Genomic DNA, 26,917 nt, shown 5'->3' on the forward strand with positions numbered 1-26,917 from the left:
CATCACATTTCTTTCTTATAGAAGCATCACACATCGCGTTCGTCCACGTGACATCGCTTCGTCGACGTGTCACGGTGTGCATCCGCGAGATTAGGTGTTTACATTTCAGAGAAGCTTGGCATCAAAGGCATCCCATGGCATCAAAGTTATGATCTTTGTGTTGTTTATGCGTTGCACATACACAAACACTCTATAGGATTACAAGTGTGTAGGATGACAATAAAGACAACTGCACTCATCGCAACAGGCTATGTAGTATTCTATAATCCGGTTTACAGAAACTTCGCTTCACATGTATTTTTGTTACTCATTAGAATTTGCTTGTTACTTGTTTGTTACGACCCGTTTCAGTTATCTTCTCTTTGTAAAGATCTGTCATTAGATGAAACGTTTTTAGATTTTCAGTTCTACGTGGTTCATTCTCCTGCTGGGTATGTGCCACTTTAATGGCCCAACAGCCACAGCGGCAACAAACTGTTTACAGAGGCCGCGTCGTGGCCACCAAGGTCGCCAACATTTTGTATATAGCAGCCCAAGGCCTCGCTCGGGACGGCACCTGATGCCAGGAAGAGAATTCGTGGCTGTGGGAGGAGAGCCTCAAGAGAAAGTTTATATCTCCGTCTACCCGGTTTTCGCTGGCTTTCGCGTTTACTTGCGGCCTCGGGAGATCTTTTTTTTCTTCGCGGGGGGCAGCTTCTTCAGCGTTTTGTGTCACTCTTGAAGCTGTCGCTGATTACAGGCTTCGACTGTTACAGTGGAATGACCCCAGCTGTGCTAAATCTCACATTCCCCGACATCTGACAGTGTAGAAGTCTGAGTGCAAGTTATCCAAGACATATGTACCCCAGCATTCACGTAACTTGGGCTAGGCTACCGCACTCTACGGCTACCACCCCTGAGAAATACTAGCAAATACATGCCACTACCGAATGCATTGACAGAGAGGCGCAGGCCACAGAGGCCGGCTCCAGCGGCCTGAGCTTGTTGTGAAAGCAAATATGTTTAAGGAGATCAGTACTGGCGAAGCTGCAGGCGTGGCATGAAGTAACAGCCAATTGCTGAAGCACAAGTGTTATTTTCCCACAAAAAGACAGCAAAATGCATTTTGGGCATAACGGGGATGTAATATGGTGAAGATGTAAACACGACGAGGTTTATAACTCCCGAACGAAGCCGTTTTTGATCCAAGCCGTTTTCGATGCTTCTGTGCAAGCACGTGATCGTATTAGTGATCATTATGATCATCCAATACAGGTTCAGTGCAGAACGAAGGTATGCCCCCAGAGAACTTCGAGGTATACTCCTCTACTGCATCAGTTGGATGCATCATACGCCTTCAAATTCACGTGTCTCATCGCACCATCTAGTCAAATATCTTATTAGGGGCGCTATTCTCAAGCGACCACTTTCGGGGGTCCGATCAACTGTCGCGAGGTTTCTTGTGACTAGGCACCTGGACACGTTGAAGTACACGGTTCCGAGGCCAGGTGCTGAGTCGTGGGGCCGAGTCGTGGTGCCGATTCATGGTGCCAATTCAGGGTGCCGAGTCACGGGAAATCTCGCCGAAAGATGATCCTATCTCCGAAAGTAGTGTTCGCCTCGAGAATAACGCCCCGGGTTTCATGATCACGAATGTGTGAGCAACGGCTGTAAGGCAACAGTTCTCCCGCCCCGCGGACAATGTGTTTACTTTCATAAGCCCTCTACGGGGACCGCCAATGACGAACGAAACACGAGGTGCCAAACAGCGTCTCTCTTTCCAAGCGGTACGCCACCTTTCGCCTCCCTCGGCGACGTCACTTTATATCAAAGAGGCAAGCACTTTTCAACCAGACAATGCCACGCATACTGGAGAGAGAGGGTCTACGTGATGGCGCGAACGGGAGTTACCGTCATCTGCGTTATCGCGAAGAGAGTGGGGGGAGGTGGAGGCTAGGGGTAAGGGGGGCCTTCACCGAGTTCGAGGGCAAGATAGTACAGCGTCGTTCGCCGGGGGTGCTGTGTGACGCTGCCCAGAAGGCATACGGGCACATAAGCAGACGATAAAAAGGAAGATGGCGCCGTCCTCTTGTTGCGCCGTCGTCTGTAACGGCTGCTGCTGCTTCCTGGCGCTTTTTCTGGCGAATTTTCTACTTAGCGTAGTAGACGCGGACCGACCGACAAAGTCAAAAGTCTGTGAGTATAACTACGCAGTTTTGGTCGTTTCGTATTGACGAACTGTCGGTCGCGCTGTTGACCTAGTTTTTGTGCCCGCCTGCGCTAATGCCAACTCGCGCGCGCGCAATCGTGGCAAGTTGACAGGTCTCTGCGATTTCGGCTTCCGGTTGGTTTGAGTGTTTTTTCCGGGCACCTCTCGCCGTTCGATCTTGGGCGTCAAGATCGAACGGCCTGGGCGTGGCATACTGTTACACTGCGTTTAAACACTGACCTATTCATTGCATATAGTTGCCGTAGAAAGCTAAGTACGTCCAAAGCTTTCATTACGTCAAAAAGAAGCGGCTTATACTTATCGTCGGATGTAAGGACGATTTACACTTCGAAATCTACCGTTTGTACTTTCAGCTCTTAGTTTAGGTTTGTTTCGTTACTTTCGGATTGCCGCGTGTACAGCAGGCAACACTTTAAGGCACGGTGGTTATTTTTTCGTCAGAGGTGCAGGTCCACTCTAGGAAAATTATCAGCAACAGTACGATAGCCAATCTTTCTTTTTCCGAGTTTTTGAATAATTCATGTTTCCGCTTTAGCACACGTCTGTTGAATTATCTTCATGAATTTAGATTCAGACAGCTTCTCGTAGTGCTTATATATTCAGTAAAGCTGGTGATAGACAAACTATGCCGCTACCTGGCGTCGGAAATGAAGGAAAAAAATCTTTTTCATTGACACCAACATCTTAGGCAATTTTGTTAATAGCGGCAAAAGCGAAAAAAGAACGCGAATAATGTTTATGGGAATGCCTGATTTCAGCCCGAAGTTGATAGCGCTGAACATTTGTACGTTTACGTACAAACATTGAAGATTGTACGTTTGTTAGGCTGGAGAAACTGGATAAGTATTCAACAAGACTTAATAGGGTGCAAATATAGTATATCTTTAATATTTATAATGCAAGGTGTAAGCGAAATAGGTCGCTCTTGTTGAGCTGACCAGTAAAAAACCTACAGGTCTCACAAGTCACGGGCTATAGTTGTTTCCGCAGTCACGGCGCATACTTTCTTCGTAAGCAAATGCCCTTCACCCCAACCCGTCCCTCACACCATTCCTCAGTGCCGTTTCCCTCGAGTGACGCCTCAGCCTTTACGTCACTCGATTCTCGATGTTTACCGAGCAGCGAGCGGCACGTGTTTGAGTATGTCAAAGGAGTGATAAAAAATGCGAGAAATATGCTGATGGCACTGAAATATGGGAGATAAAGTGCGCTTGCTCATGGCATCGTAATAAATGGCATGAAACGGTGATTCAGCATTAAAAAATAGTGGAGTGGAGAAAAGGGCAGTGCTGGTGTCGCTGAGGGTGGAATCCAGCTCGTCATCTCGTGCAGACAAACGGTGTCGCTTATTTTGCCTGGGAAATTCTTGGACACTTAGCTTACGCGGAGATCAGTGCGAGCCGCTAGAAAGGCGCTGCTGCGTTGTCTAAAAAATGCCGGATTGGGAAAAATTGTCGGTCTGTGCGAAAGTGCGCAATGTGTGTGGTTCTGTATCTCAGTGAGACACTGACTTTGATCATGACTGCGTGGCGCATTTCCAGACTGCGTGACGGCGCCCACACAGACATTTATACATTGCTCATACTTAATTGCTTCATTTGCTTTCTTTTCTCATTGCTTTCTTTCTTTCGCCCGCTTTCCTCCTTCCCAAGCACAGCGTAGCAAACCAGAGATGTCTTCTGGTTAATCTCCCTGTCTTTACCACTTGCCTTTATTTCTCTCCTCTCTGGAACATCTGTAACTACATGTACTCAATGCAGCGCGTTTCCTTCGACGTAACACTAGTATTCTGTGATAGAAGCTACCGCTACTGCCTGCTCACGAGTCGCACCTCAACGCTACTGACCTGCTCATGGCGATAGCAGACTGGTGCTTTGAACTGCCCTCGCATGCATATGTGTGTGCAGCAGACAGATGAGTTGAAGGTTGGCTTAATCCATGCACTGTCCAAGTCATGGACGGTGGCTCCGACTTGAGCACTGCACGGGCTAGGGCCTGCCCGGGCCGAGCTGGATAAATAAATTTTTGGCAGGCCCAGGCCTGATGCTTTCGGGCCTGGGCCAGGCTTGAAGCTGGGGGCCCAGAGCCGGCACGGGCTTGTTCACCTACACTCTTAAAAAAGCTTGCACCCTTTGAGGCTTATCTTGTCCCACAACGATGATCGTCATCTGCCTTGCTTGCGTTTTCTTCCTTGAAAACTCGGTGCCCGCTGCTTTCCTATCAAGAATGTCATGTCCCGCTGATGACGTGCAAGCCTTTCATTGCCTGGAAGTACCGGGACCGCATCGTTAAAGAAAGGAATGACGTGCAAGGCGATTACTGACGTCACGATTACTGTAGTGGGACAAGACAAGCCCGAAAGGGTGCAAACTTTTTTTTAAGAGTGTATAGGTCGGGTCTTCGAGCACACGCGGGTGGGTGCTTTGCGCTGGTTCAAGACATTCTGTGTCAACTGACTAGTTCGAAATAGTGGCACTTAATGACCTTAACAAACATGTAAAAAGGTTCTAATTCCTTTTCTTTGTTTAGATTTGTTTTTCTAAAAATACTAATTAGTTTTGTTTCTACAGAAAGAAACGTTGATTTCACAAAAGAAAGATACTGATATTGAGAACATTTGTTATACAGTCTGACTGCTACCGCTTTGGCTATCGTATTATTTTGCCACTTTTGATAGGATTATTTGACATCGTTTTACCACTTTACATTTAACGCAATACTCTGACACTTGATCAATCGTGAAAGGGATTATTGCACCCCTTTGACGAATGTAGCCACTTTAAGCACATTTGTAATGTCCATCTTTGGAGCTAAAGTTTTGCATGAGAATTGCTTTGTTGTTTTGGCGGAATTGTGTGGCAGTACATTTCTCACCGTCATTATTTTCGAGCCTTAATTAGAACATAGGCGTTTGAAATTTTAGCTGTTTTTGCACCTAACATAACTTTAGAATTTTTCTTGTTTTAAGAACTACTTACAAGAGCCATTAATAGGCGATATTCAAAGTGCGTTGTGATCTGGAACGCTGGCCGCGTCCGCCATCGTCTCTGGGGCGTAGTTGTGAATCACCTGTAGGTTGTGCGGATCGGCGACCGTCGCCATGTGACTATGGAGTACACTTTTGGCAGTCAGGCCCGGAAGCATTACATCATGGACTGTAGAGCAGAGGCCTCGGTCTGTCTAGAAGGCGTTGTCTACTGTCGCACGCACTCCGTGCCTCTTCTCTACGGTATTGACGTGGCGCCGAGTATAGGTACTCGCTTGCCATGCCGCAAGTCCGGGTTTGATTCTTCGTAGGGACTACATTTCATCAACTCTTTTCTTCCTACACGGTCGTTGCAATAGAGGACACATAGACACCTCCAAAGTGGGGTAGGGTAGTCAGAGAAATGTCGCTTTTAACAAAATAACGTGGCTCACTTCAATCGTGACGCAGACTACATGGATGACCTGTGCGGGTCGTCGCACACGGCTTCCATCACGGTGGGAGTGGCGGGCCTCGAGTCGGCGGTGGTGCTGCGTGCCACCAAGCACCACATCGACCACGACTTCAACTGCACGGTGAACGTGACCACGAGGGTTGACCGGAGCCTGCTGTACAGCATCTCGTTCCTGGATCTGCCCATGACCTGTCTTTCTACCTGGAGGTACCCGCGTACACCTCTCCTATGAATTATGGTTTGACGTCGCAAGCAAACTATCGAGTATTTGAGACGCCCTAGTGGAGGGCTACGGATTATTTGCGTCCATCTGCGATTGCTAAACCGATTGCATAAAAAAAAATTTATGCGCATGAGCGCTTTTACCATCTGGAGTAGAACCCGTCAATTCGTGCTCAGCCGCAAAACATTATTGTCGCAGAGCCGCCATAGCGGATAAGTCTACGTTCAGGGGACTTGGGGAGTTGCATTGAGGTCTAATAAGGCAGGGAGTAAAATCGCTTAAATTGAAACTAAATAGTTTTTTTTTACGTGCCGGGGCGACGATTTGATTATGAGGCAGACCGTAGTGAGGGACACCGTATAAATTTTGATCACCTGGGGTTCTTAACGTTCCCTCAATGCACGGTACGGGGGCGTTATTGCATTTCACCGCCATCGAAATGCGGCCTCCGCGCCTGCGATTCGATCCCGCATACTCGGGCTTAGTAGCACAACACCATAGCCACTACGCCACCATGGCGGGCATGATATACCTTGCTGCAATCACGAGTACCATATCGCACGCTAGTTCCGCGGAAAACCTGGGTCTATGCTGGAGTGATTCTTCAGACAGGTGGATCATCGCTAAGTGGCAAAAGGAGTTTATTTACCAGCAATAAGTAGTAAATCCTATTAGGGCAAAGGGAGAACTGTAGCCGTACCGCCAATAGAAGCGGGTGGTATCTGTCTTTATTAATTCTTACTTTTTATCATTTTCAAAGAGCGCCGTCCGTCCGTCCGTCCGTCCGTCCATCTCTTACTGCCGCCTATATGGCTGCATTGTAAATGTCCATCAACCCGCCACAGCTGCCCAGTGCTTCCGGTGTTGGGCTGCTGATCACGAGGTCGCTGGATCGAATCCCGGTCACGGCGGCCGCATTTCCATGGGAGCGAAATGCAGAAGACACCCGTGTACTTAGATTTAGGTGCACGCTAAGGAACCCCAGGTGGGTCCAAATTATTCCGCAGTCCCCCACTACGGCGTGCCTCACGGATGGTGGTATTGACACGTAAAACTCCACACTTTTATTAAATTTCCGTCACTCTGCCCTCGTGCCTCGGCAACCATTGCGGCGCACATAAGGGGCCGCTTCGGGGCCTTGCGTCCAGTGCAGTTGTGGGCGGACCGGCGGGACGCGCAGCGCTTCTGCCGCAACGTGGACGACCCACGCGGCAAGGAGGCCCACTGGGTGACGGCGCCGCAGCTGCTGGTCCAGCTGGTGACCTCGCGCCACGACTGGAACTACGAGCGCAAGGCCTTCGAGATCGTGCTCACCTCGTACCGGCAGAGTACGTGAGTCCTCCGAGATCCGTCGCTGCGGCGCGATGGCAAAGCGAATCGGTCGTCGCATTATGCCGGCGAATGCACTTATACATCAGCTTTGGGGTTGAGCTTTACTGCTGGGTAGCTTCGTAACAGAGAAAAAGAGATACAGAAAATAAAGCAGACAGAGCAAATATTTTTTTTTGTTACTGCAGAAGACGAACATCAACATTTTTTTAATTTCCCACACACGTGGGATCACCTTTTAACCTATTTTTTGTAGTGAACGTTTCGCCTTTCCAACTGATCTTAAGGAGACAGTAAAGACGAACTCTAAATCAGTTTAACCTGGTGAAGCTAGTTTATCGAAGGAATATTTTTATTTGTCAGGTGGGGAAATGTTCATTACTATTGGAGAAAATTGTGCATGCTCAACGCCGGCAGGTCATGGTGACGTCACTAATTTAGAACTTTTTTTCACAACCAGAACCGTTTCCGTGGGTCAAAAAAATCTTACTATGCGTCCAGATTTGTACCTAAAAATGCACGTAAATAATTACTTGTAATCAATTACATTTCTTCGTAGTTTGCTAATTATTTGATTACAGCTTTTTCTCACTAACGCTCACTGTAAATCAAATACGTGTTTTCTATAATCAAATGCACGTACCCAGATACTTTCATAACGATACAAGCTTGCAGAACATGTAAAAGCGTACGGATGTAAGACCAGCAGGAGCTTGATGTGGCGAGTTGATGTAACATACGTTAAAAAAAATTGCGCAAGATGGACGAGACAAAAAGAAGACAAGTACGTAGCGCCCGTCCAATGTACTTGTCTTCTTTCTGTCTCGTTTATTCTGCGCTGATTTTCTTTAAGAGTGTAAGAGCTTAAGAGATACGAGAGCGCTCGCGCCATCCAGCATCTCCGTGGATGGACATGTTCACACAAGCTAACCCGGGGACTGAGTATTTGACTCCTCATCCTGTAGCACTCCAGCAGATGTTGGCCGACGAATTGAACCGGCACTGTTACGTCTCCATAGCGATGACCATTTCGGACGTTAATGCAAGGAAATCGCAGAAGGACTTTTTTTTCAGTTTCTCACTGGCCCCACCGGGAGCGCCTTCAATCACCGAGCTCCAGCAGTAATGAAGCGCTGAACTTTGTAGAGGATCCAAACCGCGAGCATCGAGGAAATGAGGAACCAGAATCTTGTGCGCATGACGTTATTACGATCGCGATCAGTATGAACTGCAACGCGCGATGGCTTTGCCACGCACTTGCCCGTTGTAGCTCATACTGAGCGCGGTAGTACACTACAACACGTTCCTTACCTCTAGAGCGCACATATAACGAGTTTTCAATGTCGGTGATAATGCACTCACAAAAAAAAAACGAAAAAAAAACGACGGAAGATCACTTAAGAAAAGTACTGAAAAGCAATCGTTAGTCACTATAAACCATTTGTGAAGAGCATATGGAGGGCGCAGTGAAAGTGCCAGGCCAACTCGCTGGAGGTGCTGTACTTGTGCAATATTACTAAATGTTCGGAGGAAAGTAAAGTAGAAGTAATAGATTGCTTTTAAACCATACTTGAATGACTTTCGTGAGGCGGTAATTATTAACCGTAATCAATTACGTTTTTGTAATGAAGTAATTGTAAACGCATACTATTTTTCAGGGACGTGTAGAAGTGTGACTGCTTCCATAGGTTGTAGAATATTATTTAATCAGAATTCCCCATAGGACCCTTTCTAGGTTTACAAACAGCGCTACCAAAAGGCTTTAGGACTAAGCCCTCTCAACAATACAATTTACAACAGCCTGTAAACATATAGAACCCTCCAGCTGGCACCAGTGTTGCTGCAGAGTCAAATTGTTTGACAAGTGAATTCACACGCTAAGTAGAACAAGAAAGCTGCATACATTAACTCCACACACGGGGCGCATTCACTATATCTGAACGCATCAAGAACATGAGGCCATAGTAGATTATGTGAATAAATACTTTTTACTTGGCTAACCTAATTGTCAAACATTTATGACCGGATGTTTTCTCAGGTAATAAAAACACTGCCGCCACAACACAGCCGAAAGGGTCTAGTCTATATTGCTCTTTTATCGATAAGCCATTGCTTTCCACAATAGTGGGCGTTGTCGAAACCCATTGCGTTTTCGGGAAGCTGGTCTGGGAACACTAATGGTAAGGTTTAAATGACTTGTAGGAACGGTCAATCGACGAGCACACCAAAATCATTAATATCGCCATGCTCATGAGCCTGTGTTATGTTAACGGCAGGAACGAATGCTTCTCCTGGCAATCTTCTATTAGCCTTGTTTGACGTTATCCACATATCACGAAATCAATCTATCGAAACAATTATCGACCAGCCACAACCTCACAACCAGACTGCTTCAAACGATTGGCTATACCGAACAATGATGTAGATGTATTGATCTAAGCGCAATGTAATTTCGAACGAAGATCTTTTGCCGCTTCCACATTTCTTCTTTTTTTTTTCCAAGTTGAAGACGCAGATGCACATTCGAAATCAGCTGTACGTATGTGATGTAATGTTGAAGAAGTACGAATGTGGTGGGAAACTGTCTTCTCACCGAGTTCTCGCTGATTAAAGCGAAATCAAAACGCAGCTTGTTTCCTACAACTTCAACAACATTTATCTGACAAAGTTGTGACGCAGTTTTTATTCGTCCGCTACAGAGTGCAATTTATTCATTTAGCATTTCTGGTACGTAGCTAATAAAGATTTAAGTCTCGTGGAAAGACTACCGTTTACATGAGTGAGCCGCGACACTGTTAGACAAGTTGACACTGCACGGAATACAGCGGGCAACAGCGATAAAAGATGTAATTTTAAAGGAGCACAGGTACACATAACAGTACAGGTACATTCGAGCGCTTTCAAATGTTGCGCCACTAACAATAATTAGCAATGTAGAAGTCTAGTACGGACAACGTTATCACACTCGCAAATACCCAGGAGATATCAAAGTCAGCCGTACAAGTACGGTATTAGTACTCATTTTATTGCAGAAGCTCAGAATTGATACGTTAGTTCAAATAGTATACTAATCCTAGTTCTTTTTGTACGCATGCGCAGGCCTGCACTTCGACGGTTGCTACAAGGGCGAATACCAATGCGGCAACAAGTTCTGCATCTGGCGCGAACTGACGTGCAACAACGAGAACAACTGCGGTGACCTGAGTGACGAGAATTGCAGTGAGTTGTCCTTGGCAAGTGCCTCGCCACAACCCAATTGAAAATTGTTGACAGGACGGCAAAGGCAGGAATAATACTCGAGTAATTGTCCTCGACGCGATCCAAGATCATCATTAACTGTGGCACATTCAAGTGAGTAGCTAATCTTAACTCTTCACTAAGACATGCTCAGTAATTTAGCATTAAACGGGCGTACATTGGTTTTTGTTGCGAAGGTGTGCTCGAGCATGCAGGTGGCTTAACATGCCGCGTGTGTCCAATAGTTGTATGCATGTCCTTTTTCTTTCCCGCGTATTGGTTCCCACACGCCATGTTATACCTGGACAGATGAGTAGAGGCCTTCTTCGTAGAAGCTCCATGATGGGCCTGCATAAGTTGTACTTAATGAAATGTATGCAGTGTGTAGGCTAGTCTGTGCGTTCCACGACACCTTTAAACAGTTCCTCTTTGTTGGCCTTTTTATAGCACTTGGTCGCTCCTTTAAGCCCCGTCAAAAAAAAAAAAAAAGTACTGCACGAAATAGCGCTGTTCAAATGCAACTTCTCTTTTTCTCGCCAAATATAGAATGTACGTGTTGCGAAGATTCCACAGGGTGTTGCATATTTCGACTCTACGTACCTCTACGTACTTGTACCGCAGTGTCAAAGACCCTGGCAGTGGCCGTGACCGTCGCCGCTGGAATCACGGTGGTTGTACTCATCTTCGCCTTAGTGGCCTACATCAGGAAGCGTGCTCAAGTGGGACCACATGTAAGTAGACCGAGTGAAGTCATGGGGTGGCATCTGGTGAAAAAAAATTCAAACGACTGCATTCAAACTATTATATATTATATAGCTGAACTTTAGCATGCCTTCACTGATACTCAGCCGTAAAGAAAATAACCATCTTGCAAAATGTTTGAAGGAGCCTGAGTTTTTTTACTAGTAGCTTTTACATTCGAAAGCTGTGTCTCTGTGATGATGTTTGGCGATTAGTGAAGTGTGCAATGTATAGTGCATCAGTAAATGCAATTATTGGTCATATCTATTTTGTTTCTCGTTCGTTATCTTTTCACATGCTTAATGTTGTCCCAGCCTTCGAAAATCTACTGATCAGCCAATTGCATTCATTAAGTGTGTTCCTAAAGGGGTCCGAACAACTTTTTATTAACTCGAAAAATGCATTTGACGTTAAAATAGACAGTTTTAGAAATACTTCCCAACAAAAAGTACTTTCATGCGTTCAACAGAAGCGGAGTTATTGGCAATCGAAGATCGCCTTTGAACCTCCTCGCAACGCTCCCGCTCCTTCTTTATTACCTGGCACTGCGAAGCGGGGTGGTGCCCACTACGCTCTGCCTAAACGTCAACATGGCGTGCAGTTCAAGTTTGAGTTTGTATGTTCACATATAGACGCCGCTACTTCCAATTTTGGCGCCTACGACGCGGCAAACTCAGAGGCTATCACTCAGCTTACGGTTGAGTTCACGGTGCCTTTGCTGCGCTACGGCGTACGAGATTGCTACGTGCGGCTATTCTCGCACCGACTGACATGAAGAGCGCATTTACTTCCGCACTTATCGCCCCGACAATCCCACAATTTTCGAGGGTCGAACAAACTTGATCCTGGCGTTCGCTCGTGCGAGTACGACGGCAGCGCGCACATCGGCTAAGCGACTCATGCCGGATTCCGGAATTTCCGCTGAAAGGATTCCCAACGTAATGAGCTACGACCATGATGGCGACATACCGCGAGGGTGTGCAACTCGGGATGTAGATGACCTGTTCTCCAGAAGTTGGCACTCGGGCCTTGAATCACGTCACCCACAGACCACCTCACCCACAGATCACCTCACCCACAGATCACCGCACCCACAGATCACCTCACCCACAGATCACCTCACCCACAGAACACCTCACCCACAGAACACCTCACCCACAGAACACCTCACCCACAGAACACCTCACCCACAGAACACGTCACTCACGTCACCCAATCACGTCACCCACATCAGAGCACGCTGTTGTCCTCAGTGAGCCGCAGGGAGCTCAGTGAACGGGCCCGTCGCGGCACCCCGACGCGGCCGCGGTATCTACGCTGTGTACGCTGCAGATGCAGCTAACATGCAACTGTATATAATGGCTAACTATGTGCACGAGAGTGCTAGAGTGTGCGCTCGCGCTCACTTGCTCCAGTTGGCCGTTACTACGTGGTGACGACCACCTTTGTCCTGCGCTAGCTTGACCGACGGATAGTAGCCACATCCAAATTGCGCATTTTGTGGAATAGCTCGATACGATGCAAAGTCTGCCGAGGCGTGCAGCCAGGAACGGCCAAGAGTGAGCGCGCGCTGGCAGGCGTACGTGTGGTCTGACGTAAGTTTCGCCTGGTTCGAGGTTCGAGGCGAGCGGGCACGCTGAGCATTAGCAGACGATAGTCGGCGATAGTACCGATAGTCGTACTTCCGGAAAGACGTAATTCTTATCAAAATTGAAGACGCAGAATTTCGATTACTCCCACCTGCTTTGGAGTGCAGCTCTTAGGCGCCCGTTCCTATGGCGAGTGTCGGCGTTGTACCTCATAACCGAGCGAACGAGCGCAGGGAAAGATAAAAGCGAATGCGGAGTGCAGTGGGAGACGAAATACGACGATAGCGAAGATAGCGCGAGGAGGAAAGCGGAGGAGGAGGGTATGGCGAAAGCGTGACAAGAAAAGCGTAGAGTGTGCGCAAGGCGGGCTTTGCGGCTCTATTGTTATTCTCTAATTTTTTTCTCCAATGTTTGTGCCATGATTTCAGAACTATACATTTATACATCCGAAGTCATTCAGGACAGTCAGGCATAACCTGTGACTAAAGGCGTTAAGCTGCGATGCTTCACTCTTCGCCGTTGGTGTGCGCAGGACTTGTCTCGCACCACGAGCTCCCAGTCGGTTCACAGCGCGGGATCGGGAATTTCCGGTGCCTACGACACCACCTATCGGCCACTGGTGGGAAAGCACCTGCTCATGGAACCACTCTTGGAGGTGCCCAGTGTGCAGGTCTCTGGCCTTCCCAGCCGGACGTCTTCCGAGGACAACGTGCCGAAGGAGGCCCAGGGTAGCGAGAAGCGACTGAGGCCCTGCATTCGCTACGACCGGTCCGTGTCGGACCCGATGTGAAAGACAGAAACGTGCTGCCTCGTCAACGAGAGTGGCTAAATGGGATGTTTGGCGGCAGAAGTACACGGATGTGGACGGTACGGTACGGTCCACTGTTAAAGGGAACACCTAGCTTGTAGATAGGACAGCAGTCTGGGCCCCCAAGTTGGCTTTCTTTTTTTCAGGACAAACGTACAAAGAGCGAAAAATGATCAGAGAAAAATCTAAACGACAAAGCCAGTGCTCACTAAAAATTGAAAGGCTATTGCCAAAATCGTACCCCATATACGTACGTCAAAGACACCACGCCGGCAGGTATCTAAACCGCATGACCCATAATGTAACGCGTGGAACAAAATGTAAGCTTAACATGAGGAAACTATCATTGCAGTGTTAAGGTAATCAGTGCGATGTCATAATAAGCAATCTCGATGATATAGTAGAAGCAGCAGATATCTATTCTGAACTCAACATTACTTTACGGCTATCCTTGAAACGAGAAATGTACAATCATTTCATTTTCCCGGTACTTACATTATGGACAAAAATTGAGAGGTTAAAAAAGAATCTTGGGAAGATGTTAAGAACCGTGCAACGAGCAATAAACAGAAGTTGATAGGCGTAACGCTAAGAGACAGGAAAACAGCATGTTGAATGAGCGGTGGTACTCGACATTCCAGTTGAGATTATTATAATGAAATTGAGTTGGGCCGCCGGCCATGGGGGCCAAGGCAAGGGAAGCGCAGTGCAGTACGGCAGAGAACTGGATGGTGTAATGAAATTAGGAAATTTGCAGGCATAGGATGTAGCCAGCCAGCGCAAGGGTGAGGTAATTGGAGATCGATGAGAGAAGCGTTCGTTCTGCAGTGGACATTAAAATAGGCTAATGATGATAAGACATAATTTTGGAATAATCTTTTTGAGTGAGCTTTAGACTTGATGTGTTTCCTGTTTGTTTTCGTGCTCTGTGCATTTACCATGAATTAGCTCATAAAAAAGTAAAAAAGCCCGAGGACTTCGAGTTTACCTGGGGGTGGGGGGGGACTAGAGAGAAGCTGAAGTGGGCTGATATGTAGGCATGTAGGCATTAAAAGTAATCTGTGTGTCTTCATGCCCCATTTCAGCTGTACTGAACTGCTAACTACTAACGCTTCCCTTTAATAACAAACCGTACTGTACCCGGGAGGACATACAGCGCTAACCTCCAACAACACGTTCATTTGGAGTTTTACTGCCCCACGTCTACAACCATTATACGTCATCGGACGCGTGCACACTGTTGTACAGTGAACACCTGTCATCTCTGTTCTTCGCATTAAGCACTGTGCATTGTACCATGTACCTTATGTGTTCGCTCATTTGTGCTTGCACTACGAACGTTCTCCAAGACGCCTCGTCAGACAATGGCAATATCCGAGAACGCGCGAGTAGCAAACCTGTGCGTGGTGTGGGAATAGTGCAGCTTGTGACGCTGAGTTGGTGGGCGCAATTGATGTCAGACAATGTGGCGAGATGGATTGCAGTTGCATGTTTTTGTTTTGCTCTCGCAAATAGGTAAGGGTGCCTTTCAAACCGCTTTTTTAAAGAACTGTTTGAAACTGAGGACAATTTGATGGCATTTGAGAACGCTGTAAGGGATGCAACAAAACAGATAAAGCCGCAACCAAAAACAATCTTTTTCGTGCTTATTCCCGTGCTTTCCGAGCTGATAGAACGTCTTAGATGGAAAATTAGTAAAGTATCTCCAATCTCGAAGATTGTGATGGAGCCTTTGCGTGCTCATTCCGGAACCGTCGTAGAAGGATTTAAAAGATCAGCATTTCTGGGAGGGAATTTGTAGATGCCCCTGCACCGATTTGGAGATAGCACAGTTATCGTGTTTTACGTTTACTGCCCATAAGGTTTGTTCTACGAGGTCTGTGTGTTTGTAGATAATGCACAAAAGAGTTATGGCATGAATTTGGATATAGTTGATGTGCTGTTTCTCACGGTGAAGTGCAGCACCACCGAATGAATGCTCGCTATCTAATATTTGAATTGCCACTATCGCTATGAATATCATCGTGCGATTGCTGCTCAGCTTTTATGTAGTGGTTATGCAATTTAACGTGCTTACCAAAGCGTTCTTGTGAAAGGATATGCGCATGTGCTACAAGCAGTTTGTTGAAATCAAGGATTGGACGGGACCCCGTCCGGTCGGGAACATACATGACAACAAATAAAACGCCACGAGAAAGGCTCCCGTGCGGTAGCCGTAACGTCTTGTGTTTACAAACTTTCGCGGTCGGTGTTCTTTTTAATTGCGGTCAAGGAGTTTGTTCTTTCAGACAAATCAGCAAAAGCTGTACAAACGTCCACCAAAATTAATTTCAGATAACCCACTCTGGCTACCCCTTGAGGAGACAAGTGGCTGGAAGTTTGGTTATGAGCTGTCCTCAACTACGTCTAAATACCTGCGCAGTGTACTTCAGTTCGTCGAACATGTATTACTCTGCTGTTCTGTTGTGTTAACACGATACACGGGTCACATAAAAATGCAGACAAATTGATGAACAGTGGGGGAACAGGCGAAGCCTCAGTTTGGAGCCAACGTTTTGATAAAGGTCTTATACACTCTTATCGAAGCTTCTGGAACTTCTGGTTTCTGCGAGCTGTGGTTTTCCTTATACGCCACGTGTTTATCACTTTGCCCTCTTGTACGCTATTCCTACTGCTACCTGCTTGCGGTGAAGATACAGAAAGTGGAACAAATGCATTTTAGCCAGTAAGAACTCAACATTACCCGCACACATTTGAGCAATGTGACAGGGAGCATCGAATTTGTTTTTAATCAGTGAATTCACTTGGAATGCGTTTTTGATCATACTTGCTAAGTAACTATATTTATGAACATTTAGTGTCGGCGGCGAGTGTTGCGGTCAGTGCAAGTTCGGAGCTAGTATGACCTCCTGAATTAAAATTTTGGTGTGCTTGTGACAGTTTTCATGGAGTACTTCAATGTGATGCTACTTTGCAACATTCAACATTCATAGATGTATACACCCGATAAATTTCAAGCGTCACAGCGTATTATAAGCGCTCGATCGTTATGCGTTGCACCTTTTAGTTAGTGGGCGGGATCGGATAGTCCCTTAATCGTTAACTGGACAGCACTACTGCAGATGCCGACGTACGCTGCGAAGAAGAATGAAGCACCCACCGAAAATAGAAATTTAGAAAATGACAAGGCAAAACGCTGCACGATGTTGAGAGGTGGGCGCATGTAATATTGCTGCGGACTCTTTTCTGTTCTGAAAATAGGTCGCTAATGTTGAATCATAATTAGATGCGAAGCACCTTATGCACCGGGGCTGTGGGCGTCTCCTTTCGTCGTCGTCGTAGTCGTCGTCGTAGCTCGGCACGCGCTCGTGCCACGGCTCCCGCGTTCGTCGTTGTCTTCCACAGCTGGCTGCGTTGCCGCTCATCATTCTAGCGTAGAATTTCACTTCTCTTCTTGTCCACGTAATGGACAGGCCGCGTTTACGGGGTTAAGAGCCATTGTTTAAGGCAGTATGGGCTCATTAGCGGTGCATCACTGCATGCTTCGCACCTCCCCGGGTTTCACGTCAGTGGAGCTGCATTTCGCTCAATGGGTCATTTGATACTTACGCATAAAATTTAATTCAGCGCTCGAACCGAGCCTACGACCTTTTTTTTTAAAAGTGCAGTTGTGAAAACTGCTTGTCACACATTTCTGTTATTGAAGATGTCCTACATTATATCTGCTCACTTTTTCTAAAAGTCTTAAGTGCAAAGTGCCGCTTCAGCCGACCAGATAACGAAAACGACGTCCTAGAAGCGCAAAGCCTGCTATCGCCCCTTGACACACTGGCTTTTCCTGGTTGTGCGTGGGAAAGCAACAGTGGTCCGATACGTCGCGCAAAAGCAACAACACATGCCGTACATTCACCTCACGTGAAATGTTTTCTGATCGAGTAATCACTCGAGATTGAATTTATTTCAGCCCCACAAAGGTTGTCCGGAGGTGACCGTAGCTCTCACCGACTAAAATTTCCCTATCTCAAAGGCACAGACAGACGGTGAGATAGAATGGCTGGACTTGTGGCGGTCGAGAGGGAAACGAGCGGCCACATTTATTGAGGGAATCGGCTTGGACACGGGCGCAGGTGCATTGACGGCGGCCGCTGAATAACCAAATATCGCGACCGTTTTTAGCAGGGCGCCGAGCGCGTTTTCTTCGGCAACATACAGTCACCATGATCAATTGGTGACCCGGACGACCGACAGAGGCCTTTCAGGGAGCAGTGGAAACCACGTATACAGTGCATGAAGGTAGGTGCTCCGGAGGCGCGCCGCCGCGACCGGGAGGCGAATTCGCATAAATGCTCGTCGCCGATAGACGCAGCACCTGTCTTAGTAGCCTGCCACCCTTAGTTGGTTTTGCTGGGGGTTTCAATGGGAAACGGAAGTTTGCGCGGCAATAACGAGCTGGAATAATATGCGTAACGAGCCTTGGTCTCCGCAATAATCATTTGCGAGCTTGTATAAAACGTGTATTACGAGTGTGCAATTTCTTGTTCGTTTCTTCCGCCGCGGCAGCTTGTGCCGTCCGCACAAGCAGACAGCGCGCAGGCTGAAAACATGTTATGTCGGCGACGACTTTGCATCAATACGAGAAATAAGTGTTTTGCCACAGTGTAACAGCGGCTACGCTTCCTGCGATAAAAGTGAAAATTTTCTGTGCCCTTAAAAGGAAAGAACTGACGGCAATTGGGGAAAATGGCCATAGTTCAACCAAGAACGAACGCACTATGTCTGCGAAGAGGACTTCCATCCTCATTTTCTTATGAAGTCGTGGACTGCTGAACACGGCGGCGAACGTCGTGCTAACAAGTACGATGCGTCGAGTATGCCTTGCAGAATAGGAGTAGTTGCAACGGTTTTTTTATGAACTGCTCAAGTGGCCCTTAAAAGCAATCCGAGACAGCAGAACCACAGGACTTACTTCGGAAACAGCCTAACTAAGCGAGGCCTCTGTGATCGTCTCCTCCTCCGGTTAGGCTGTTATACACATGACAGCAAACAACGAGCTTTCAAGTTCATGAGACAACACCGAAGGTGCCCCCTGGTCTCTCTTGTGAAAGTAGATTCAAACATAAGAGTTATGAATTCATTTTTTCGAAGTGTATCCCTTGTTGCTTTGCCGTCATTCAAAAATAAAGCGCCCACTCAGTGACATTGAAGAATACAAAATGTCGGCAGTCATAAGCCGCCACAAAATAAGCGAGCTTCGAAAACATCAAACGATTATTTAAAAGTAGTGGTTGCCCGAAACTCCAGCTCAAAATGCTAAGGTCAATACAAAGACCAGTCTGACACAGCGCGAAAAAGACCAAAACGGAAATTTCCGAGGGCGCAGTCCACGTCAGAACTCGCTAAATGGCATTGATAGGTGTGCAAGATGCTTCTATTGTTGCTGAAAATAATTTTCAGCACGAAACCTTTGAATAAATGCAAAAACGAAGCGTGGACGCTCCTATTAGGGAATACAAGTAAATGTTCGCCACCTAGCGGCATCGCTGAGAAACAGCTGAACCAAGTTAAGGTTTATTTATTTATTTATGCAGGTACCTCACAGGTTCCACGTGGGAACATTGTGTAAGGGGGAAGTACATATTTTTGTTTCTACAAAGAGTGATCAAGATAATATAAAATAGAAAAAAAAGAATGATGAACTCTTGGCTGTTAGAAATACAAAATGTAAACGGAAATCAAACATTTATACAATGTTAAGGACGATGAATAAGGTTATGGATTTGAGAATGACAAACTCTTGGCTATAAGAAATACAAAGTGTACACGGAAATCAAACATTATAGAATGTTAAGAACAGCGCATAAGGTTATGGATCTGTATAAACAGTTGTACCTAGCCAAGAATACATTTATAGTGCTGAAGAAACAGCGCCTGCAGCAGTTTAGTTAAGTTTTTGGCATCTTGAACGTTGGCTATGTTATCTGAAAGATTATTCCATAATACAATGACAGTTGGCAATGCAGATGTGTTCAATACGTTAGTGCGACCGTAGAGACGCTGAAAACTGAGGTGGTTGTGGAAATGGCGGGAACAGCGATGAGGTCTAAGAAGCGGCAAAGAAGAGGGATATTTGCTGTCGATTTTGTGCAGCAGAAACACAAGCGAAATGCTTCGGCGTGAGTCCAAAGAAGGTAGTGATAGCGATTTTTACAGCGAAGTTGTCTATTGCTTGGGTTTATGCATATTTCGTTTCCGTCGACAGATCTGCGTGTGTAAAAACTCAGCTGCCGAATATGATGCAAAATCACTTCATTAATGAAAAAGTTTATAGGTCTCATCACTTGGATATGTATTTTCAGTGGATTAGTTAACAATAGGCCCCATTTTTGAAGATCAGTAGGCCCTCAGGTAGATAATAAGGGTTTCTCAAAGATTTGCCGCTGTGCGAACGGCGTCGGCCATGTGCACGCTTGCACCGCCCTCTCTTGTCATTCGAAGCGCTTGCGTGCCGTTTCCTTCCGCTCTCCCGGCATGGCGGTCCCGTCGCGCGTGCCTAGTATCCTCCGGCTCCCCGAGGTGGCGGTAGTCTTCCACGCTAATGTATGCCGCCAATGGCGCCGGTCAAAATGAAAGTGTGTGTGCGTGTGTATTTCTTCTGGATGATCGCCGTCGGCCGCTCAAGGGAAATAAAATTTGCTCACACCTTTGATTTAAATTCTGTGTCACCTCTATGTCATGTGCTAAATTGCTTCGCTGGTAATCCACCTTCACAACAGTGGAATGGCGCGTGATTTTTTTTTTTTACTCCAGTCATGCTGGAATGTCTGCTGTAGTCACTGACGATGGAAGGTGCGGCGCGGTTTTGAACTGATTCTAAACATCGGATTAGATAGGTTTGTTCGAGTGACCATATGGGCGATGCATATTCGTGTTTAGGACGTACAAATGTTTGGTAAACGAACTTCCGTGTCGAAGGGAGGGCGTCGCGAAGGTTGTGCTTTAGCTAACCTACTATACGAGACGCGTCTGCTGTTATCTACCTAATATGAGTAGACCAAGAAAAGTGTGATGTGAGGTGGATGGCCTAAGTACTTAAAGGATGAAGTTGCACAGACATCATTACCATCAAGGATGTATTCAAATGTAGAGACTGATCGCTTTCGAGTAAAAGTCCTTACGTTACGCTTATCAACATTTAAGGTCATCAGCCAAGCTGAGCACCAGGTACGCGATCGAGGTCTTGCTGCAGCGCGATATGATCTGATGGTGAGTGGATTTTGCGATAGATTACAAAATCCACCCACCATCAGATCATATCACGCTGCAAAAAGTCGCAGTTTCACCTGGAAGGAGAAGCATTGATTGCGGTAGCAAATTAGTAGACAGCAATACGAAGTAGGAATATTAGTTTCATCGGCCGTATAAACTTGCAAACATTCGCTTACTAATTAAATTAACAAGCACGATGTCTCGCGTGCACAGGTAAGCATGAACACATCTCACTCGATCACCGCGGACATTCGCTGTCAAAACGCTGCAGTCAGGAAGTGCAGCCGCAGCAACGAGCGAATTGACCTTCGTGCTGCTTCTCGCTTCAACGCTAAGTAAACGTCGAAAGCACAACACATACGAAGCTACCGGCACTGGGCGTACTTTGTCCACATCGCAGATCGTTTAGAAGATGAGGCCCGCGCGGGCGCGCACTTTGTGCACGTCGCAGATCGCTGTCAACATACGGCGCCCGCGCGGCCGCGCCGTAAGCAGCAGCCACCGCTGGAGTAGAACAACATGCAACATGGGATAAAATAATGTGCTCAGGTAGCTTACATCGGATGCTTGTAAGAAATATGGGACGATAGTTACTAGGCAAACATTTATCACCGGATTTGAAGATAGGGATGACTTTTGCAATCTTCCAGTCGTATGGAATCTCGCCAGTTCGCGGTCATTGCTGAAAAATATGGCAGAGAATGATGCTAGACGGAACAACAGTCTGCTTTAAAATTTTAGTGTTAATATTGCTACGCCAGCATTGTTACACCCTCTGTAGTGCAGAGGGTGTTCGGTTGTTCGGGGCGAACATATGAAAGAAGAGGAAGCTCGAGGCACAGCATACCGGTGGAACAGTCGATGAGGGCAGAATGCGTCGTCAGAAAGTCGAGCCCGAAGATTAGGTCATGAGGCCAACTGGGCAGCACGGTGAACAGGACTGGAACTTGGCGGCCAGCAATTCCTGTGCGAGCACTGCACATACCACTGACGGCAACAGTGGCGCCATTGGCGACGCGTACGGCTCGAGTGATGGCGAGCGTAAAAACTTTTTTGAGGCGACGACATAGGTTAGCGCTCATTAGGGACACTTGGGCTCCAGTATCAACCAGTGCCGTCAACGGAACACCATCTACGTCTACTTCAATTAGGTTCGTGTTCGTGAGGGGCATCAACGGAGGATTTGGACAGGACCAACGTGATGCAGCAATATCGTCGACACCTGAGCATGTTGAACTCTCCAGTTTATTAGTGATGAGATACCGGCAAGGGTAATGTATATAGAGTTCATAAACCGATAATCAACTGTAGCTGGTATGGACAGGCTGGTATACTCCTCCTTCGTGAAAACTGAAGTGAAGTAATTATTGAACATGGCAGGACAATCACCAGGAGCGACTGCAACACCAGTATCATCCAAGAGCATGATGCGGTCAGTACAGCGTGAGGGAGCAATTATTTCCCAACATTTCTTGTCCTCATTTATTAAAAGGGGCTGGAGGTCATGCGAAAAGATATTTGTGTTGAGCTTGACGCACCGCATGACAGTAATCCTTGTCTGAAACGTGGTGTTTCGCCCATGCAACCGAAGATTGCAATAACTTAGCCGTTCTGAATAGACGATTTTTTTTTATTTCGAAGGGTGTGAAGTGTTTTACCACAGTTTAAAAATATAGATCCGAATGGATCAGCGAGGAATATGGTGGCGTACCAGCTGTAGTATCTTTTATTTAAAGACGCACCCATTTTCGTTAACCGACCGGTCGGAGAAAGAAACCCAGGATGAGCGTGAAAAGTTTTCTAAGGCATGATTTATAGCTGTAAAATCAGCTTTTTTTATAATTGAGTATGGGCCTAGGAATAACCTATGGGTACAGGAAAACGCATTGCTAATATGTGGTTTTTATTGGCGCAAGGGCCAGATATGACCAAAGAGCGCCTTGACAAATGGTGATGGTTTTTCAATGTACTATAAATAGAGTGGTCTATGAATTATAAACGCATTGTTAACTGAATGAGACGATGATCACTGAAGCCATCACGATATACTGTATAGCTAACGTTTTCAGGTGCCGGCAATAAAAGAAGGTTGAGGGTGTTTAAGTAGCGATTGGGCTGATCGATTAACTGAACAAAAAAGAAATCAAGTGTTAGGTCAAGAAATTATGTGGAGCGGCGTGAGTGACAAGTTAGAGTTGAGCAGTCAATATCTGGAAGTCCCCCAAAAGAAAGGCGTCGGCTTTAGGGAACTTCGAGCGCAGTATCATTAGATTCTGATGAAAACCAGCAGCGAAACTATCTAGGCTGTCCAGCGGCCTGTAACAAACGCTGAAGATGACTTTAGATGCATTTAATGAAGTGCCTACCCAAATAATTTCTAACCGTCATGGAATGTCGATCATAAAGGACGTGATATAATTTTTATAACAATGAGCACATCCCCACCCGTTCTTCCTATCATATCGCCTCTGTAAATCAGGAAATCAGATGAATCAGGCAGGACTTCACTGTCTGTGATACTGGAGTGAAACCACATTTCCGTAAGCAGCAAAATGTAACAGTTTCAGTTTTCAAGATACGAGCATAGTTCAATACGTGTTGCAAGGGTGCTACGTATGTTGGTGTGAGATAAAATGACGTTCTTATATTGAATGGGATCAGCACGTGATTGTGAATGATCTGCGTGCAGGTTATCGCGGAGCTTGTGTTACCCTGTCAGTGTTAGCGTCATACACATAAGTAACATTATCAATGCGTAGTTTGCCAACAGAAAACTTTAGACACGTTTTTAGATTTTCCAAATTCCAACAGTTTCTTTCTGGCAAACCGTGTTTGAGGAGAAAAATTTGAAAATGCGTGCTTTTCAGTTTGTGACCCTTTTCTGGTATACCGTGCTTGTTTTTAAGAAATGTAAATTTTATGATGACTGGTCCACACTTGTCAGCTTGGTATCTGCCATGTCTATGGGCCCTCTTAATTTGCGGTGGCTGAAGTACAACTGCGAACAGAGGTCGACAACTTTATGTTCGGACAAGGACCAGGATTCGGACGGTTCGTCGGGGAGGCCAGAGAAAAGCAAATTAGAACGACTTACCCTGTTCTCAGTGACTTCGCATCGAGATTAAATGGCCTTAAGTTTTTCGCATAAACTGTCGGCAACAGCTTGCGAGGAGGGAGTTTCTGAAGAGTCATGGCTACGCTTCAAGGCCACAACGTCGGTTTCGACGGTACGGATTCCAGAGGATGCCTGCTTTAGTTCGACGTCGACAGACATTTGCCAAAGTTTCAAAGTGCGCAGATGATTTACGATTTATTCTTGCCTAGAGTCGATGCTCTCAACCGTAGCCAAGACAGTAGCCAATACTTCATTCGTGTGTGGTCCGGGAATAGATTCAACCTGCCCGGATAGTAATTACAATAGCCTACTAATGCACAGGCGGAGCCAGTTTTTACAGCGATTGAGCATAAAGACAGTTCGCTGGGCCACGACACCATGACCAAGCAACATCTAAACAAAACACAAGGCGAAAAGGACGTAGACTAGTGAAGACTTCTTCACTAGTCCACGTCCTTTAGGCGCTGTGTTTTGTTAAGATAGAACCACACCAACTCAACCAGCGGTCAGTTTTGATGAAGACCAAGCAACGACTACTGCGGGGCAGCAAGATTAGTCCAAGTAACTAACCTGTAAGAGCAGACAGGGTAAACGCTCCATTATGCAACCGATGTCGTGCCCCAAGGAAGCCTCTCCGGGAAACTGCTTAAGTGCGGCGCCTCCCACGCTGATAGTGGCAGTCGATGACCATGGTTGCCGGTGCAAGTACTGATGAATAGCCAGTGTTGGCGGCAGCGTCATACTTACCGACAGGGTATATGCTCCAATCTGGAATCGATGTTGTGCCCACTAGCGAAAGAGGGTGTCCTATCATGGCACGCGCTTAACGCCTCGTAGTTCTCAAATCGTCGTGATGCCGTCGCGCACAAGCCCGAAAACGAAAAATAAAAAGGACGTCGAAAAACTTGTGTACTTATTATGCATGTCATCGCGGTGGAAGGACATCAATGCATTATTTAATCGATTCTAGAAAGAAGCAGACGACGCGCAACGGAGAGCGACTCGGATAATAAACTTCCGCATTGGGAAAAGGTGACTCATACTATACCGGTTTGTTCGAAACACTTCACTCGAATCGACTTCTTCATTCCTGGCGAATAGACCATTGCTTCCTTTTTGTTTATATGAAATATCTTGCTGGTGTTTCAAATCGCACAGTGCACTTTCTTCAGGCAGGCGCTTTGATAAATTATAGCGATTGTTGGTTTATAGTTTTCTGCCCCAGCATTAGTGCTACTAATGCTTTAAGCAGCAGGAATATTCTCGCTAAAGTACTTTTATCTGCAGGCACGGTAGCAGGAATGATAACTCTCTCGGAAGGTCTGAAGTTGATCATGACACATGTTATGCCGCGAAGTGACGTATCGTTTTCATAGCATGCTATCCTAGCATAGCGGCACAAGCAGAAGGTGCTGTTTTCTCCTACAACGCGGTGAGTTGTCAGTTTATTTGCTCGCAAGAAATTTAGAAGTTCTTCGTTGCTGCAACACAGAGAAAAGGAGGGGAAGGGAGGGGGCGGGGAGGAGCGCGTCAGCCATGAGCACATTCGCCGTTTCGGTTGCCATGGTTACAATGCTAGCGTCACTGTCTGAGCGGCAACTCGTTAAAGGTGCATCTCGGCGGCACATAACGTGCGTGAATAATTTATTAATTTTACGCCTTGGCGTTGTCATTTACCGTACGTACGCAATTCCGCTCCTCAATGACTCTCGTGCTCATGAAATCACAAAAAAAAAAGAACAAGACAAATACGTGAGCTTAAAGCCCCAAGGTTGTTTGTTGAGCGATATTTGACTTTTGAGATTGAATATTGCAAGTGCTGCGTTAACTTGTATTGGTTGGTTGCTTTGCCTCCAAGAGTGGCTCATAGCCGCTACGGGGGATTGACCAAGAATCGGGTGGGTTAAAAAATTATTAGCAAAGTCTAAAGAAAAAAAAACCACTCCTGAGAAATTTTGAATATATAAAAAGGAATGAAGTGAGATAAAAATTTCAGAATTGAGCAAGGAAATTTTCCTCATTTTATTATAGAGCTCCATCTTTGCCTAGGGGGAGCTGCTAAAATAGTGCTAAAGAGCGCCCTCTGCCCTGGGCTGGGTAGTACCAAGCTCGGGCGTCTGCTTCGGAAAGCACGCTTATAATACGGACCCGACACTTTCGCTTGCGTTGTGCCACGGCCTGCAGCGAATATCGGGCGCCGAAGATTTTTTCAGGGGTGGCACGCTGCGTAGAGGCGAGAAATTATGCAACGCCAAGCACGTGTACGCCGTTCAAGAAATAAGCGGTGGAGTTTCAGCGGGGTGTCAATCGCAAGTGAAGCCAGCCGCGTACGAAGTTGCACTTCAGGTAAGGTTTGCAGTCTGCTAGATTCCAGCCCATAAACGCGAGGAAATGCTTGCTATAAATGAATTCACAGCAGCGATAATCAGACATCGTGTATACGGAACTGCTCGAGCGCACGATGGTACGCGCCGCACCGGCTGCGGTCTTCCAGCACGCCGCGATGTACGAACTGCTCGAGCGCAGGTCGAGCACGGCGCTCGGGAGGGCCTCTTGCAATCTTTGTTGACTGCATGCCGCTAAACAAGTAGTCATGTCTGCGTTGTAGTAGCGACCATCGGTCCCTTTAGCAACTGATAAATAACTGATGCAATGCATATGAGCTCGCAGTAACGTATACGTGCGAATCGCGCTGTAGCGCGAGCTCGTGCACTGCTCGCTTGATGTAGCTTTTAATGACAGCGCTTGAACATCGATGTGCTGTAATCAATGCTGCCTTGCTCTGCTGCCTTAACGTGTTGGTTTGAGGTCAAGAATGAGCACATTTAACTCTCGAACCTGTGCTGCTCGTTGTGGGGTAGTGAAGTTATTCAGCACGCCCGACGCTCCGCTGCGTGAAGCCTTGAAAACGGCAGAATCTGATGTTGGGATTCAGGCCTTGCTCGTGGCAGCCCTCGAGC

At 46.6% G+C, this 26,917-nt stretch overlaps 2 protein-coding genes across 2 annotated transcripts; both read left to right on the plus strand.

The window, feature by feature from the left end:
- The first annotated feature begins 1,989 nt into the window (after positions 1 to 1,989).
- On the plus strand, positions 1,990 to 6,173 carry LOC125940116 (uncharacterized). Its single transcript, XM_049655803.1, has 2 exons — positions 1,990 to 2,175; positions 5,646 to 6,173. Exons 1-2 carry the CDS (start codon positions 2,055 to 2,057, stop codon positions 5,879 to 5,881), a joined length of 357 nt encoding a protein of 118 aa, XP_049511760.1. The 5' UTR covers positions 1,990 to 2,054; the 3' UTR covers positions 5,882 to 6,173.
- Positions 6,174 to 6,917: 744 nt separating this feature from the next.
- LOC119464184 (uncharacterized) lies at positions 6,918 to 16,854 on the plus strand (the record flags this gene model as incomplete). The annotated part of the gene is made up of 4 exons (XM_037725045.2): positions 6,918 to 7,200; positions 10,301 to 10,420; positions 11,060 to 11,169; positions 13,301 to 16,854. Coding segments are annotated over 4 exons (771 nt in total), but the record flags the coding sequence as incomplete, so codon positions are not given.
- Positions 16,855 to 26,917: the final 10,063 nt, after the last annotated feature.

The sequence above is a fragment of the Dermacentor silvarum genome, chromosome 9, assembly GCF_013339745.2.
Source record: "Dermacentor silvarum isolate Dsil-2018 chromosome 9, BIME_Dsil_1.4, whole genome shotgun sequence".
In the NCBI taxonomy this organism is placed as follows: Eukaryota; Metazoa; Arthropoda; class Arachnida; order Ixodida; family Ixodidae; genus Dermacentor; species Dermacentor silvarum.

Excerpts from the sequence above, each read along its gene's own strand:
- LOC125940116 (XM_049655803.1), top strand. The coding sequence starts at position 2,055 with ATGGCGCCGTCCTCTTGTTGCGCCGTCGTCTGTAACGGCTGCTGCTGC. Across the intron at positions 2,176-5,645 it reads ACCGACAAAGTCAAAAGTCT|ACTACATGGATGACCTGTGC; the intron begins GTGAGTATAACT and ends ATCGTGACGCAG.